The sequence below is a fragment of the Lates calcarifer genome, linkage group LG8, assembly GCF_001640805.2.
Source record: "Lates calcarifer isolate ASB-BC8 linkage group LG8, TLL_Latcal_v3, whole genome shotgun sequence".
Lineage (NCBI taxonomy): Eukaryota > Metazoa > Chordata > Actinopteri > Centropomidae > Lates > Lates calcarifer.
The window spans coordinates 4,554,308-4,572,461 of NC_066840.1; the positions used below are offsets into that span (position 1 = coordinate 4,554,308).

Sequence of the window (18,154 nt, forward strand, 5' to 3'; positions counted from 1 at the left end):
TGACAGTATTGCTGTGAGCCTAGAATAAATCATGCAAAAGAAAAGTGTGAGGAGCATGTTGAAGTAGGTGCTAGGTTTTCAGCTTATAACTGCGATTTGGGTCACATGGCAGAATCTGAAAGAGTGAAACATGGTGCGTTGTCACATTTGGATGATGTGTCATGCTGATGAGAGTATTTTGGGAGCAGAGCCAGGAGGGAATTACAGTCATGTCAGTTGTGCCTTGCATGACAGTTGGTAGCGCTGAAACACACTAAGATTGTGGGCAGACTGGGAAAGAGTCAGCGTGTTGTCTCAGTGGTGGTGGAGCGATTTTGTAAAGGGAGTGATTTTTCTAGGAAAAAGAGCAGCTCAGTTTTGTCCATAAGGGTGCTGGGCAGTGCTGAGTTGTGGGAAAGAATTTAACTGAAGCTGTCAGGTGAAGCAGAATATTCTGTCTCGGTGTCAGAGGGCAGAATAAAAGGCAACATTCATGATTTAGCAGTGGTGGGAGGAACAGCGATGTGTCAAACTGTTGTAAAGATAGAAGAAGATTGGAGCCAAAACTCAGCCCTGGAGAACTCTGCTGCTGAAGAATCCTCCTCAGTGATGTCTGACAAATGTGGTCAGACAGGTAGACTGGGAGGTGGGAGAGCACAGACTCAGCAATCCTCGGGTCAGCGAGGGTGACAGAGACCATGTGGGGGTTGACAGTGTCAAAGAGTGGACAGGGTTAGTGAAGAAGGCGATGAGGAGCAGTACCTCAGAAATCCTGAAGCCTGATCCTACAGAGTGTGGTACAATGAGCAGGAGCAGCCAACAATTATTTTCATCATCAATTCATCTATTGATTTTGTTAAATTATACAGTGTCAAAACTGACAAATGTAAATTATGAGAACACTGTCCATTCAGCCATTGTCTGTACTGCTTATCCTGAGGGGTGGCTGGAGCCTATCCCAGCTGACTTTAGGCGAGAGGCAGGGTACACCCTCTACAGATCCCCAGTCTGTTGCAGAGCTGTCATATATAGACAAACAACCATTCACACTTACAAGCAGCATTAGCAGAACACAAAGTAATGTATTAAAATTAGTAATTTTAATTGACAGTAAATCAACAGAAGTAAATTTTTTTGACATCATCTTTCTTTTGATCAATCTGCCGTCTTTTTTAAAATCTTTAATTGGCTATCACAGTTTCCTAAAGCCCAAGGTAATCCCATTAAATAGCTTGTTTTGTCTCACCAACAGTCCAGAGCTAAAAGATATTTAGTTTACTGCCACATAAGACAAAGAAAAGCAGCAAATGCTTTTTAGAGAAGCAGGCCAAACCCTTCAGACATTCAGTGCTTTACCACATGAAGATATTTAAAATTTGAAAGCTAAAATTAGTGAATGTTTGGCATTTTTTCTGAGTAAATGACTAAATTGATTCATCGATCATAAATATAGCTAAGATATAAAATACCAGATTAACAAGAAAAAAATGCATTATAATTTCCCCAAGCCCAGGGTAATGCATTCAAATGCTTGTTTCACTCGACCAACAGTCCAAAGTTTTTGTGTGTTGAGTTTAAGTGTCTTCTAAATGAATGTAATGTTAAGTTCAATCAGACATGTTGTGAGGTAGACATGAGTACATTGACTTCAAAAGAAACTGGTTAACTGTCTGTAAATGGATTGAAGAACGCTTCCTTGAACAGAATTAAGTCTTGTGTCAGAGAGTTAATGCCAGTTGTCATGAAATAGAGCAGGTCATTGATGATCAGGGGGAGGGATGTGGGGCTGGAGCTGAGCTGGATTGAGGCGGACATGCAGGGAAGACAGATGTTCCCCCTTAATCCAAGGGTTTAAAAAAGGATCTAGTGATGATGGAGAGAAATGACTTGAAGGCAGAGAAAAACAACCTGGGATGTGAACCATGTCAAAAGATCTGTTGATTAGAAGAGAATAGGCAGGAGTATAGGGAGGGAAATCAATGAGAGGAATTTCAAAATAAAATCTTTCTGATTTAGAAGCACAAGCACAAAGGGTTTATGTCACAGCAGATATGAGTAGTACAGTGCCTGGGCAAGGGGGAGAGGAGAAATTGAAAATGCCACTCCCTTGGCTGTCCAGAAACTTGTAAGTTTGATTTGCAGGCCTGGTGAGAGTGTACCAGTACATCTATAAGCCCTGCAGGAAGGACAGTTAATCACAGTTCAGGGGGATGGGCAGTAAAATTAGATTTGAGGCACAAGTGCTTAATGTAGTGACTGTGCTGCTTTATATTCCTCTTCATCTGTTGACAAACCTCTCCAAAATAAAATACTGAATGACTGGTAATTGATTAGAGTAGTAGAGTTGAGACTTATTTTATTGATACAGACTAGATGAACACAGCCTGCTGTAATGAAACCCCACAGGACATCTGCTGAAGTTTCTGGCACACTGTCAAATTGCAGCTGCTGCGTCACAAAAACAAGCATATGATCAATGCTTTATTAACATCAGAGTTTAGATTAAATTTATCAATCACACTGTTGAGGTTTGGTAATGCAGCAGTAGGTGGCAGTGTAGACCAGCTGCCATTTACTGCTTACTATCACTGCATTGCACCCAATTAACTGGTATGACACAGCCAACTAACCTAAATCATAATCTCTCTGTGGCATGGCCATTAATTTCCACACACATTAGACCCAGCTCTCACTCCACTGTATCTCATAAAGTTACAATCTCCATGCAGATATACAGCACAGCTAAAGTTAAAGTCTTTTTCAGATACAGAGTTGGGTTTTAGTATCTAGCTTCTTGCCTGTGTATTATTTTTTATTAAAGGCCAGGCAGCAAACAGTTTTTATGCTGGAAATACTATCCAGGGGTCCTCCCACTAAATTTAATGATTCCAATTCAGTCGGTCTTTCTAACTGTGACAGGAAGAGAAAAGAAGTTAGTTTTCCTTCTCAGCCTTGTATTCACATGTGGCCAGTTGAGCCGCACTCTCAGACTGGCACAGCAGTCAGTGGATGTTACTGAGGTGCTGGATTTGGACAATGAATTCAGTTTATCATAACAGAGGCAACAGCAGCAGTAATGCACTGTGGGTGTCTGAAAGGCTTGTATCTGCCTGGGTAGTATGGATACAATAGATCAGATACATAATTGGTCCACCGTATTACCTCCGTAGGTATTGCGTGGTAATAAGGCCAGAGAAGATGGAGAAGACTTTCAAATTAATGGTAAAGAGTCATCCTTTCAGTTGTCAACCAAAAGCAAGTGCTGAAAAGGAAACTGGAAAATCTTTTGCCAGAGTCAAAGACATGAAGTCACAGCCCCTTCCGTCAGTGTTTTGGCACCTTTACAAGTTTTCAGCACTGTGCCAGAGAGTGTCTATATACCCCACTGATATTGTATTTGACATTTAAGCAGTGGCACATGGCAAGCCTAGACACATACTGTGGGCCAATAATTAGTAAGTTGATGAGTCACTGATTCGTTTGGGCAGCATCTCAATGTTTTTCTTTTCTTGGCATCTGGTGAAATTCTGAGATTTAGCCTTTTTAAACTGTGAACTTTTTCACAGAGCTTTTGTATAACTCAAGCTGATCTTTACAGTAGAATTATCTCCACATGTCCCCATGGTTATTACTTTATTTATATTTATTACAGCAAAGTGTCCTACTGCTTTGCCGAAAAAAAGGGGGGGGGGGCTGTTTTTGTTGGAACCACTGGTTTCATTAGTCAGACTATCTCTATTAATAGACCGGGGACCTCAGTTAGACTGAAGAGGCAGAGAAGAGAAGACTGCTTTTGAAGCGGAACCATCCATCTCTGCCTGAAACAAGCATCTGCACTGGCAGGAGCAAAACAATTGCAAGGAAGGAAGTGGTAAATAATTGAACTCAGGAACAAAGATCACTAGAGATGGGCCTCAAAATTTCAGCTTCGGTTTCCAGCGGGAGAACATTTTGTTATACCAGTGAATCAGTTGACCAAACTGAAGGGCCTCTGACATTACTCAGTCAAAGAGTATGCTTATTAGTTTGTCAGTGATAAAAAGGAGACACAAACCTTTCAAAGTGGCAGAGGAGAATTTTGTGCCCATAGATCAACACTCAGGTTGATAAAAACATCATGGTCCTGGGTATGCTGAAAATGTGTTAGAAAATAAAGAAAGGTTTATGTCTTGTCAGCTTTTAAAGTCTCTCTACAATTCATTGTGGGGGTGTGACATCCTTAGTTTATTGCTATTTGTCTCTTGTGTCTGTGAAGTAGACACAGAGTTGCTATAGAGCAGCTAAAGTGGAGCTCACACAGCAACCACGCACAAACTGCTACAAAGTGTTTTGCAGGCAAAAAAACAACAACAACAAAAAAACCACTAATGTATAAAACCTGATAAGATGAGCAAAATACCCCAGTGTGAACAGGGTTACATAAGGACAAATACATCAATGATAAAGTGGATAAAATAGTGTTTTAAGAAGTGATTTGAATCTGCCATCCCAGCTCCCTCGGCAGGTTCCTGTAACACCTGGACCCCTCACACAATAAAGGCTGGTCAACTCTGATTTTAGCCTGGATTTTTTAGCGTCCCAGAGGACCTCAGGCTGTGCTCAGGGCAGCTCATAGGGGGTTTAAATAACAATGTTTCCTGCCAGCATCTGCACTCTCTTGTCTCCTTCAGTGCATAAAGGCAAGGCCTTTGTACTCCCCCCTCGACGATGCACCAGGCTCGATCCTGACTTCCAAAATAGGCTGTTTTTTCCTTGTCAGTCAAATGGAGGCCAGCGTTGTTTTACTGCAGATTCCATGATGAAATCAGTAGAAACTATACTTCATAAATATCATTTATCTACCTGGTTCATTTTCTGTTTGTGGCGGCAAGATTGGTTTGGGAATGTGGGAATAAGTCTGGTTTCCGGTGCTAGATCATTGTAGTCACCGATCAGATAATTGATGATTAATTTGATTTATTTTGTTTTGAAGATTATCAGTATATGAAAAACAGTCTTTAACACTGTACTGCAGCGCAAATCTTAATTAGCTGGATTAGTATGATGAAACTGTGAGGTTGTGTAACACCATTAAAAGACAATTATTGTTCAAAGGACAATGACAAAAACATATCCCTCCCCAGGCTCTTACCACTGGCAGTATCCCAGGCTTCATTGATGTGGTAATGAACCTAAATTCTCCTGCACTGCTGGAAGACAACCTCATTTGGCAGGCCAAAACAGCAGGGAAGAGGATAGTTTTCTACGGAGATGACACCTGGGTGCGCCTCTTCCCCAAACACTTCATGGAGTACGATGGCACAACCTCCTTCTTTGTATCTGACTACACTGAGGTATGTTTGAGTCAAACAGCCTGGGTTTAGCTGCATGAGAGATATGAGTGATGTATTTTTATGCTACTATCAATCAAGGATTAAAGCACCTGATGACTATAATACAGAAAATGTGTGTGTTGAGGCTTAGTTTTGCAGCACAAGTTGATTCATTCATTCTTGTGTTTCGTACTATAAACATGACAAATTTGCCAAAGATGGAATGATTTAGAAATGTTCTAATTGCATTATGAGCCAGGAAACTCTTACATGCTTGTGGTGATTATTCATGAAACAAAATGAATTATGTTAATACATGCACAGGTTATTCAAATTTTCAGACTGTTGTGGCTATACATTAAAGCATATTAAACCATACCATAACCCAATACATACAACAAAGATGAATTGGTTCATGCATCTGTTCTGTGTAATATGCTGTACGTGTTTGTCTGGAAATGATTCATTTGCTGCATTATCTACGAGGCCAAGTCATCTGCATTAGAGAGATGAAGGCAGCTTATCAACCAGGGAGGCACGGAGCTGAGATCACACAAAAAAACTGCTCATCAATTAGCTGTGTATGCTGTAGCTACAAATGCACTGTGGGACTGAATGCAATCTGCTCTTGTTTATACTAGCATATTGCTGGTGCAGATTTTTAAGCCCTTTACCTGAAATGTTGGATGGAGGTAAATAATCTGGCAGAAAATATTTGCCCAGTAATAATCAGACAATCATCAGACTCCCTTCGGCTCACTTTTCATTTGCTCCCAGGGATGATTTTGGATAATATCAACCTAAACTGATAGTCAGCTGAAATCCTGGGTGTCAGTGAATATATCTTGTTTCCATCTAGGTTGACAACAATGTGACCCGTCATCTGGATAGCACCCTCAAGAGGGATGACTGGGACATTTTGATCCTTCACTACTTAGGCCTGGACCACATTGGTCACATCAGTGGACCCCACAGTTCACTCATCCAGCCCAAACTGCTGGAAATGGACGACATCCTGAAGAAGATCCACAGTGCCCTCATTTCAAAGGTAGTTTCTTCACTCTAAGTTTATACATGATCTAACATCATCTGCATCTTCTGTTATTACAATTTCAGAATTTATTATTATTTATTTACTTAGATTTTTTTAATAGTGTGAAATATTTTATCAGTAAAGAAGTTTTGGAATTTCATATGAAAGCTGCATTAATCAGTACTTTTGCATGAATACTGGGAAAAAGCGAATATTGAACTAATTTCACCTGGGACGTGACTCCAAATGAATGGTAATGTTACTCTTTATCTGTTCAAATGTTTATCTGTGATGTTCAAATTGACACCTTCTTGCTAACACTTTAGGCTAATAAGGCTAAAACATTTAGTCAATTAATCATTTAGTGGAACAGCTAATATTACTACAGCTAATAAAATTAAATAAAATTAAAAGTAAATTAAATAGCCATTCAAGATATAGTCATTTTTAAAGCAAACACGCCCTAGTCTCAGCTTCAGTCGTAGGTGTTTGCTGCTATATTTGGTCTTTTGGATAGTTAACTGAATATCTTTAGGTTTTGGGGCCCTGGTCAGACAAAGTGAGAAATTTGATGACAGTCTGGGGCTTTCAGAAATTATGATGGGCATTTAAACTATTTTCTGACATTGTCTTAATAAGGCCATAATTTATCACATATTTGTGTAATATTCAGCTTGTTGTGGTGTTTTGTCACAAGTGGCCAACAAATGGTCAGTGCAGCTTTAAAACCAATCCCAGTGTTATATTTGATTGATTGATATTAATCCTACAAAATACAACTGGTTGATGTTTAAAAAAGAGGGAACTTGCTCAGAACATTTCCAGAGTTGTCCTCAATGCAACAAAATCAAAATGAGTGAAATATATGAATTTCATATTGCAATCATTGGCCCTGTGAATCCTTGTCTCGAAAGAAGCCATGTGGTAATGGCATACTCTGCCACAAACTGAAAACTATTATGTACAGAGCCAGTGACAAAATGTAAATACACTGAAATAATGTTGACCATAAAAAGTATAAATAAGAGGGTTCAATGTGATGAAAATCCCACGGGTAACAACTTTTCCCTTTACTTTTATCAATCATTTACTCACTGTGTGTGGATACTGTCCTGGCTTCTAATTTTCAAATCAAGTTAATTAGGCTCATTTGCCCTGTACATCTCAGCTGCTGCTTAATTTAATTCTTGCTTGTCAACATCTGTCTCTCTCTGTGAAAACTCAACATTCCACTTCAAAATTTGAATATTAATTTCATCCTTTTGAGAGGGTTCGAGGATTATTATAAAAACAGTCAGTGTCACTCTAAAGTAAATAAATGAAATATGCAAATATGAAGTAATGACCAATAGTTAATAATTTAATGTGATGCTATCAGAAAAATTTTGGCATCATCAGGTTTTGGATGGTCATTTAATTACATAGATAATTTGTACTGTTTCCAGCAGTTATTATGTTATCTGTTGCAGCAGCCACAGAGATTTAATAAACTGTTAAGCCTCTCTGCTATCTTTATTTTGTCTTTGATCAGTGTGCAGGTCTTGTGGCCTTGTCGTCTTTGTGCGGTCTGACAGCTGTGCATGCATTTTGTCTTTGTGCCGTGTTGTGTGTTGTTAATGGGCATTGTCTCTCTGTCATTCAGCTGTGTAGCTTGTATTTAGATTGTCAAGTCATGTCTAAACGAGCCTACAATCTCCCTCCTCTTTCTCATCATTTGCATCGCTGAAATGGCAGAGAGAACAGAAGCCAAGTGCACGTATGATTGTCAAGTTTTCCTCTTTTTTATTTCAGTTGTATTTCTGGAAATGCAACATTTCACCACGTCGCCAAAGTTGTTAATTGTGTCTTGTTAAATCCCGTCTCTCCAGGCTTGTGGCAACATCTGTGTGTTGTGGGCAATGGCAGCCTCGTGTGTGCTCCCAGTGAGCTCTTTGAATGAAATGTGTTTGAAAGTCTTGCTTCAGTGACATTAGTAGAAGCTGTGGCTGTTCTTTTCTACAGCAGCAGTGTGACCTAAATATAGACACAGCCCAGTGGGGTCCTGCAGGATATCTTAGAAGCTTCTGCAAAAACAACTGCGTTTTCTCTGATCAGTACACACTCTTAACATGCTGGGGGGTGTAATGTCATCATTTCAGGGTGTTTGACTGACTGCACACATTAAGGTAGCTGTCGTTTGCTGCTAAAAGTAATAAAAGGAATGTTGGCTCCTTTTGCAGAGGAGAAAAGCAGGGTAACATTCAAATGGCAGCCCTCAAAGTTCTTTTTGTCATGTGATGGGAGTAGCCTATTTCAGCCAGCTCTTGTTAGGGGCAGAGAAATGCGCTACCTGCACACTCTCCATTAAAACGTGATTGGAAAGCAGGATCTCCTGGTTATAAAGACCTTTGTCAGTCGTCTGTGTTAATAGAGAGCACATGGCCTCAATCTTCTCTTTGGGTATTTCAAATTTTAAGGTTGGGCTGTTGCTTTCGCTGTTTGAAGTGCAAAATGTGTTAAACCTGACCTGCAGAGTAAGTATGTAATCTGAGCCATGTATTTCATAAGGGAGATAAATGAAATGGAGATTCACTGTTGCAGATTTTAGACTGTTAAACCTTTATTCTATTTTTCTTTTTTTCCTTCTTTCTTATTTCATATTCTCCTCTGAAAGAAGACCTGAATTTTGCTCTCTTATCGAGGAAGAACTGCAGTGTTTTCTATACAGCCCCTATCAGAAATACATGGTAATTTGCTCCACCTGTCAGGTTTCAAATATATTCTTATGATTACATTATAAACAAATTAAAAACAGAATGCTATTTAACACGGTTGAAAAGTGTCTGTTGTTACAGTGACGTTACAGTAATTTTTTCAGATAATTGAGCTGTCAGTGTATTGGTTTGTTCAGGTTTAGGTTGAAGTATTTATTCAACCTACCATCACTTGGAGTAGTGAGTCAGGATATTTCAGCCATTTATCATTTAACCTTTCTATTTCAACTATTTTTCCAAAATTTGGAGCTAACTTTTTGATTCCTTTCTCTTACTTACTTTATTCATTACTTGTATCCAACTATTTCAGTAATAGTTACTTACAGCTAATTAATTCAGCTTCTTATCCATTACTTTTAGCCAATAGTTTTAACTGTTTAACGTAATTTTACCTTGCTATGTCAGTAGTTTACTCATTACATATAGCTTACTCTAAGGAATTCCTCTTATCCATTACCTTTAGCTATTTAATCAATTTATTCATTGTATTTAGTGGTTATTATAAATTAACTGAAGATCAGCATCACACCACTTTGTAATCGTAGTTGGCTATTTATTTTGTTCCTCAACACATAATGTAGATTTTTTTTTTTAATTTCTCAAATTGGAATTTCTATTTTTAGTTAAGATGAGTTAATGAGTTGAATTCCTCACTTACCCCTTAGCAACTGTAGAAGTACCCCGTGGGGTACAAGTACCCCTGTTTGGGAGTCACTGATTTTCCAAAATGATTGCTAAGTAAAAATAAAACCATTTAGCTTATTTCTTACTTGTGAAGATCCTGAGCTATTGTCAGATTCAGCATGGTGCCTTGTGTATTGGTTTAAAAAAAGGTTTATTAAGAAGTGTGGAAAAAGTCTCCCAAAAGAGGCAGGTGCTTTCAGCAGAACGTGAGTACACTCTGACTTATCCTAAACAGAAAAGAGGCTTGCTCAGTGTGGGGCTCAGTGGTGTTTAGTAGCGGTCTTGAGGTGTTTTTAGTCTCTTGTGTCCAGTGCCATTTATAACAAGCATTCAGGAGGTAAAATCTAGGACAGCAGGTTGCTTCCTCTGTGCTGAGTGAGTAACAAATATAACGGGTCAGTTGAGCACAATGGCATAGTTTGGCTCCAACCTGCAGTGTTTGCTCAATGTATTTATCACGTTTTTATGTTGTGTTCTGACAGTATCAAAAAAGCATGTGGCAACAGCCGCAGAGTAAACATTTATGCTGACGTTAGTCTTTGCTGTGAGTCTGTTTTGATAAAGTCATCCTAAATGAGACTAACGTTTGCCTTTCAAACACAAAAGCAGAATTTATCTCAGCTGCTCAGCAACTGTTGCTTTTTCTGTCTTTTAGGATGTCCATAAATCTTTACTTGATATAATACAATTTTCACTCTTTAATAATGAATGAAATCTCTGGTCTTTGTTTCTGTATGTGTGATACAACACTGGGACTGAGGAGTCTTTTGAGAGTATTGTAATGTGTAGCAGGATTTGGCTTTTGTTTTGATAACATCTGTAGTCATGTTTTTAAATCAGCCCCCGCTGCCATGAGTCATAAGGCATCCCTGTCGAATTTATAGTCAATGGAAGGTTCTCGTGAGTCTAGTTGAAAGGGAATCTCTTAGGGAAGAAACCAAGCGTGATCAAAGTCTGTCATTCTCAACAAACGAGCCATCCTCAGTGTTTGTTTGCTGTCTTTACTGAATTTTTTTAAACTCTGGAGATGGAAATAAACTGTGCCAGGAAGTCTTTGTCATTACTTCCTTTTCAAAAGTAATAATTTAATACCTTCCTTTTCTGTTGCAATTAAAGAATAACTCTGGTATTTTTAAACCTTCGTCCTCTTTTCACAAGTTTTTGGGTGTAAATGATTGATAGGGACAAAGATCGGCTGCAAGAATTGAGCAAGAATGGTGTACCCAGTGTAATACATTGGGCAATTTTCCACGTCTAAGTACATCCACTAACATGCAAGTTGTTATTATAAGTGTATGACAGCATTATGGAGAGGATTCCTACAGAGATACATTTTTTTATTAAAGAGTAAGATCCTCTTGGGGTAACCAGAAACATCACCGTGTATCTCTACCAGACTCCACTGGTTGCCTATCAATCATTTACAAATATAAGAAAATAAGGCCCAGGTTAAAAAATACCAGAGCTGTCGTCTAAATGCCTCCAGCATAATATCATCAAAAATATGGTGAAGTAATCTATCACCCCAGCAGCCATCATTTTATGCTATTGCTCCGTTTCTGGATGTATTTTTTTATTTTGTTTGCCGGCACAGGAAGCGTTTGCTGCCAGGCGTGAATTATTCACATCTTAAAGCTTTAAGGTTTGTCCTCCCATATCAGCACATACTGTAGGATTCCATTAACATTTGTGTTTGTTCTCTCAGGAGGCTGAGGGGTCTCTGCCCTACCTGCTGGTGCTGTGTGGAGACCACGGCATGTCAGAGACCGGCAGCCATGGAGGCTCCTCAGAGCCAGAAGTCAATACGCCCCTGGTGCTCATAAGTCCGGCCTTCAAAAGAAAAGGTAAACTGTCTAGTGTTGCTAAAAGAGGGCGAAAGGATTGTGATTGATTGTGTTTAGCCGTGGTCTCAACATCTTTTACACATGCCATTACAGCTGAAACCTGTCAACATACTGCCCCATGAGTAAGAGTGTAGTCATGTTATGTCGTGGTGACTCCATCCCGTGGTCCAGAATGTGGTTTATTTCTGACAAATAATTCTGAATCAACTTAACTCATAAATAGAATTTGTAAATGAAACAATCACACATAACTTTCCATCAGTTTTAGCAGCAGTGAGGAGCAGTGTCGTCTTCTCCTGAGCAGAACTTTACTTTGCAGCGACGAAAGTGGTGTGGAGTGTGAAGGTGTGATTGTGATAATTGCTTCTTTCTCAGCCAGGTCTATTTTTGAGATCTTTTTTTGCGTACATTTTTTTTATTTATAGACCATTCATGCTAATTAATCATTTGCAGTTCAGTTGAGTTGTTGCTACAGAATTAGTGCTTTTGCTAGCACTCTGCACCTCCCATGGTGCCAACAGCTTGAATGACTTGTCTATCAATCACAGGAGGGGTGGGGAGTAAATGCCAGATTCTGTGTTCTCTTCGAACAAAATACATCCAAAGCTACTTGAGTTAATTCCTTAAGTTGTTAATGAGGTGGTTTTCTGTTTCATTAACATGGAAATTAAAAGCAGCCATAACACAGTTTTTTAAGAAGTAAAGTTTGTTTTGTTAGATTACAAACCCCTGAAAACTTTTCTGCTAAGTATATTAAAGTTAAATATTCACTAATAAAAGCACACTCAAATTAGCATAAAAATATTTATTATAAGAGCTTAACATTTAAAAAAACTCAATCAGGTCTGTAGGACATGTTTTCAATTAATGCTGACAAAACAATCTGCCTTTGGTTCTGATTCAAACATTGCAAGGTTCTGATTGGTGCATAGTTTTATGTGTCATGACCATTTCTAACTGAATCTGTCATATAAAACAACCTATACTGAATGAGGAAATATTATACATTTCAAAACATACAACAAAACATACAACAACCTTATTTACTCATTAGTAAAAATTTGAGTCCTTAATCTATTTCTCCTTTAATACTGTGAGGTACAGACTTTCTAATAATACCACCTTAGATGCACATACACCGACATTGAAGTGTGTTCTATTTAATGCATCAGTTAGTGCAATCAGTGGCCTCATCAACAGGACTGTTTATTTTTAACATAGGGAGAATGTCTGCATAGGATCAGAGTTCATTACTGGCTCAGTACCTGAGCTTCACGTTTTAATCTGAATGCATCATTGAGAAAACAGCCCTATCAGTGCAGAGTGGTAGAGCACTTAGTTTACATTGCTGGGAGGCAATACCACTTTAATCGAACAATGTAAGCACAAGAAGCTGTATAGTCACTGTTTATCTCAGCAGCTATCCCTGTGTTTTTCTGTGTTGCAGTCAAAAGTAAAACATAAACAATAAGACAGAATGGATAAGGTGATAACTTCCCAGCCTCAAAACCCACAGCAACAGTGGTGCAACCACATCAGTAACTGATGCAAGAATGGTTTGATACATTGATAAACAAAATTTCAGCCTACTGATGTAACAGAGATATTAATGAGCTGGGCTACAGTATAGTACCCATACACATTTCTTACATGTCCCAGCATTAATTTAAACCACATTACAACAAATATTGGGGTAGCTGCTGACCTTGTTATTGTCACAGTGTTCATGCTGAGCTAATGCGTGGCTCCCTACAGTTACATGAGGAATTTGACTGTGATGATGGTATTGTAGCGATAATATCAGTGAGCTAGATACTGTAATTCATATGGCATTGTCACCAGCTGCCATTCTCTCATCTGTGAATCAGCAAATCAATGTGTGTAACCTTTTACTGAGTTATGACACATCTGTCATGCCAGAATGTGAGTCGCTCTCTTGTGTAACCCTCCCATGGTCATACCCAAATAGTACAGTACACACAAGGTTTGATTGGATGTAGCAATATAGACATGTGGTCTGTGGTCTGCTTAGCAGAATGCTGCTTCTTGGCTTCTTTTTAGAGAACAAATCTCAACATCGTGAAGTAATGGTGTGTGATTTTACATGCAGTTAATATGGGATTAGTATTTGTTTTTCACCATGGGTCTGAAAATATTCCACTTAAAAAGAAGGCTCTATCAACTCTACTCATTAGTGTAATTGATGCAACTAAAACCCTAACTTAAACATTTTTAGACATTCATTACATAGTAACAGATTTAAACAAGCCTGATATTCTTGGTAGATTTGTAGCATTATCCTCAATAGCTGTGGGCTTAATACAGCAAAGTCCTTGTGTTGTTGCAAATCCGTCTCCTTTTAATTTAAAATGGATAATTCCCCAGCTTATTTCATTGTGTCCAATTACCAAATTAGCTCATAGCTGTGGGGGTTTGTCCCAGCCTTTGGTCTGTGGCTGTCTTTCTTCCCCGCACATGTGAGCTGTGTTGTTCATTTGGATATATTGTGTGTGTGTGTGTGTGTGTGTGTGTGTGTATGTATATATATATATATATATATATATATATATATATATATATATATATATATACACACAGCAGTACAGTCACTCAAACACAGACATTCTGGGAAATGTCTCCCACTCTCTGTCTTTTTGAAAGCTCTCTACAGGAAGTAGAGTGTCAACATAAAAGTGTTTGATAGGAGATGAGCTCTGAAAATGAAAGTCACAATTCACATGCTAATGATTTCATTTCATTTGTTCATCATTATTATTTTTTTTTGTTTTGGTGTTTTTTGTGTGTTGTGACAACCCTCCCATGGTCATATCCACAGGCATTAATACAAGAATAATTATGGGGGTTGTTTGTGATGCATTTGTGCTCAGATTCAGGCTTTCTGTTGTAGAATTCAAAGTAAATATTGCTGTGATTCTAATCAACAAATAAGATGTCACTAATGCACTCTGCCTTATTAAATTAAGTAAGAGTCAGTCAGTCGTGAAGAAGGGTTGTTGACACTCCTCCAAACCCTCTGCATTTTCTGTGACCGCAGTTTGACTGTCCTAAGAGGAAAGGGAAAGCAGTGGCAGTGAGATGCTGTAGCTGCTGTGATTAGAGTGATATATCCCTCTAAAATATATTCTCCACATTCACTGACTTCCAAATAATAGAAAGGCGTGGGATATTTCACTGTTAATACTGCGTCAGGTTTATGACTTAAGGGAGAAGCACCTCCTTTTTCTAATTTATCTTGATGAGTGTTGTGAAATTCTTTTAGACAAGCTCTTATTGAGTGAACACAGAAATCTTCCACAGCAGACAGTATGAAAATTGAGCCATTTCCTTGTGTCCGTCATGTAAATAGTTTTTGTCTGTGAATTGCTTTAGAGTGTGAAGTAATGAAATGTGACTTTTGTTTTTATAAATAAATAGACATTTTTCTGCCCGCTATTACTGATTGATGTAACACAATTGTGATTCAACATTTGGTTAGCTTTTTGAAAGCTTTTCCATTTTCTGTGTCTGACACTGCAGGTTTTTAAGGAAAACATCCCCAGGCACACAGAAAGTGCATTTTGACTTTCAAGTGTTTTTAGAATGAACAGATGAGGAACCCGATAGTTGTTAAATTCAGTGATCCTTGTTTAGATACCACCAAAAAAAGAAAACTAAAAAACAAATAGATGCACTAAATTCATGTGTCATTAAAACTGTCATGTATTGCAGGTTCAGTAATTCTTACTTTTTCATGTGTGCTTTTTTGCCCTGTCACATGTCAGTGGGAATGGAGAAGCCTGGAGTAGTCGAGCAGGTTGACCTGACCCCAACCCTGGCCCTTGGACTTGGCCTGCCCATATCTCAAAACAGCGTGGGCCGTGTCATCCCAGGTGTTTTGGAAGAAACCTCACTCCGAGACCAGCTGCGCTTCCTGCATCTCAATGGCCACCAGCTCAGCTGCCTGCTCAAAGACAGCATGCCTAACTACGAGAAAGGTGGGTTACAAATTCACCGTGTCCAACCTCTGGAGTCGTTAAAAGCCCAGAAAGCCAGGACCTTGTCAGACAGGGAGTTTCATCATTATGCTGTGTTGTTTTCAGAGTGGTAATAGTATTATTTTCTGTATTTTCTTCATGCACACAGTGATGTGGCAATTGAAAATGGTATGAAAACAGAGCAATTGAGGGAATAGTTAATCAGCCCAATGGCAGTCAAAACTCTGTTGAAGTTGATAGAATCACCTGACATTCAGCAAGTCTTTGCCATTACTGGCTACATCCCTTTTTTGGCCTTTTTTGTGTAACACACAAAAAATACAGTATAAAGCACATGTGGTATCCTGATCCAGGTGTATTATTCAACAATATGAGCTGTCACATTCTACTCATGTTTAACCAAACAATGCTATAAGCTTCAGTAAACCCACAGAGAATTATCACCTGACTCTTCTGGTCCTCTCCGCTCTACAGAGAATTTTAGCATCTTTGAGCTCATTGTTTTGGTTTTCTCACAGACTTAGTGTTTTGGTTCACTTTCACTGCTCTTATCATCTTATTATCTCTTTTCCAGCTGTAGCGGGCAGCAGTTTTCATTCCACAACACCAACCTGACAAACAAAGTTAGCCACTAGCTGGTGGACATATTGGAGCATTTAGCTGCTAAAGAGAGAGAAATTTCCCTCAGGAGTTGGTGGAGACCAAAACAGAGACAAAAGTAGAGTGAATATTGGACATATATTTATAAAATAGATTAATAAAGCTAAACTAATAAATTGCTTTATGATTAAATAAGAAATTAATATTTTAGCTATAATGATTCTGTAAGATCAAAGTTGTGTTGCCCCTGTCACCAAAAGAAAAAAAACTGTTTAATACTGTTTTAAAGGTATAACATTTAGGTAACTGTATGTTCTGACACGTGTCAGATAGTGAAATCTGAATATGCCACATGAGGTATTGATATAACATATGATAACTAAGACTAAGAGGATCACTACCTTGTTGAGATTATTTGACCATGTAAGTGTGGCACAGACACAGATGGCACAGACTTAAGTTGACTCAGAAATGGTTTGCTTTACATAAGTCCATCTCCTCATTATTCACACCATGTTGTCAACTGTATCAAAGCAGCTTCTCACAGCATTTAACCTCAAGCAGTCTGATTAAAAACAAGGCTAGAATCATCTTAGTAGTTCAAAAGATTCATCATACCTCAACTCATCAACACTGCAGTCCTTTACAAAAACAGGGAAATTTAGACTTCAGCGTGACTCAGATGAAAATAAATCAAGTTAAACACTTGCCTATATTTTGGCTAATGGTTTCTAATGGCAGCTAACAGATTGAAAATATTCATCCCATAGTCAAATAATCCTCCAGATGTTTCCGCTACAGGACGTGTTTAGTTCCTGGATAGTGCGGATGAATCACATATGCTCTGACGTAGGTAAGTAGGGAAGCTGCTATAAATACTGACTGGCTCCTGTCATGTCAGGATGTAAGTGACAGCAAATCTGTTTATGGATTTCTTTAAGTTCTTTAACCTTATAACTGTGACAACTCCACAGGAGAGACTCACAAACAGTCTGTTCTTGAACATTAATGCTGCCCACTCTTTGTGCAAATGCATGCACATATCCTCATAGAGTTTTGCTACCGACTTATATCTGGGGGTCACACTGTTTGTCAGAGTTATCCATCTCGCAGCCTCTCTCCCGCGCCTCTTATTTTGCCCCCTCTCTGTCTGTCTCTCTGTTGCTGTCCTTCACTTTCACAAACATTTGATACACCAATGGCAGCAATTACCATTGCTAATGTCTGATCGGTTGGAAGTCATTTATCTTATCGTTTAAAGTGAGATGAAGGGATGGAGGCAGAGAGAAAACTCTTTGATAAGTTGCTTGTTTGGCAAATAACTGGACATATGACATTTAATGTAAAATTTCATAATCCTCATAAGCTATTTTTCCCACCCAAAAAATATTTTTTCACTGCATCAAATATCAAGAACAGTTTTGCTTTTGAAATTATGACCAAAGAACTTTTTAGTGGTGCCAAGGTTACTTACAGACCTGCAACCATCCTATCTAATGAGAATTTTATAAAAGCAGCTTGAACAAACCTGATGACCAGAAAATGAAAAACCTACCCCTAAATGTATAAATCCTTAGCATCCATTGCAGGACTGATTTAAAATCATTACACTGGATCTGTAAGAAATAGTATCAACTGAATAACATTAACAATTTTTTAAATTGGGGCCAAGAATCAAGATCCTGCTAAATGAATCAGTGGGAAGGGAGATAAATAGATGGATGGCCTTGTGGATTAAGGAATCCTATAAAAACAATGTCTACTCATTTTCAGCCATATTGGTCCAGAGTGAAATTTCTCAAATTGTGCATGCATTTATGATTTCCAAATGATGATGTTTTCTTTTGTGTTTTCTTTGGGCCCACACACATTTGTATGTTGTCCCAGTTTGCTGCTGATGACAGTAACACTGTTGTCTTGTGTGTGCAATGTTCAAATGTAAGGTGAATGTAGA

The 18,154-nt window shown here is 38.5% G+C and overlaps 1 protein-coding gene across 1 annotated transcript in view; it reads left to right on the forward strand.

Moving 5' to 3' along the window:
• pigg (phosphatidylinositol glycan anchor biosynthesis class G) overlaps positions 1-18,154 on the forward strand; it is a 54,777-nt gene that overhangs the window by 3,897 nt on the left and 32,726 nt on the right. Inside the window, exons 3-6 of the mRNA XM_018669774.2 lie at positions 5,103-5,312; positions 6,151-6,339; positions 11,467-11,605; positions 15,388-15,600. Of these exons, the coding sequence (XP_018525290.1) occupies positions 5,103-5,312; positions 6,151-6,339; positions 11,467-11,605; positions 15,388-15,600 (751 nt within the window). The remainder of the gene's footprint in view (positions 1-5,102; positions 5,313-6,150; positions 6,340-11,466; positions 11,606-15,387; positions 15,601-18,154) is intronic.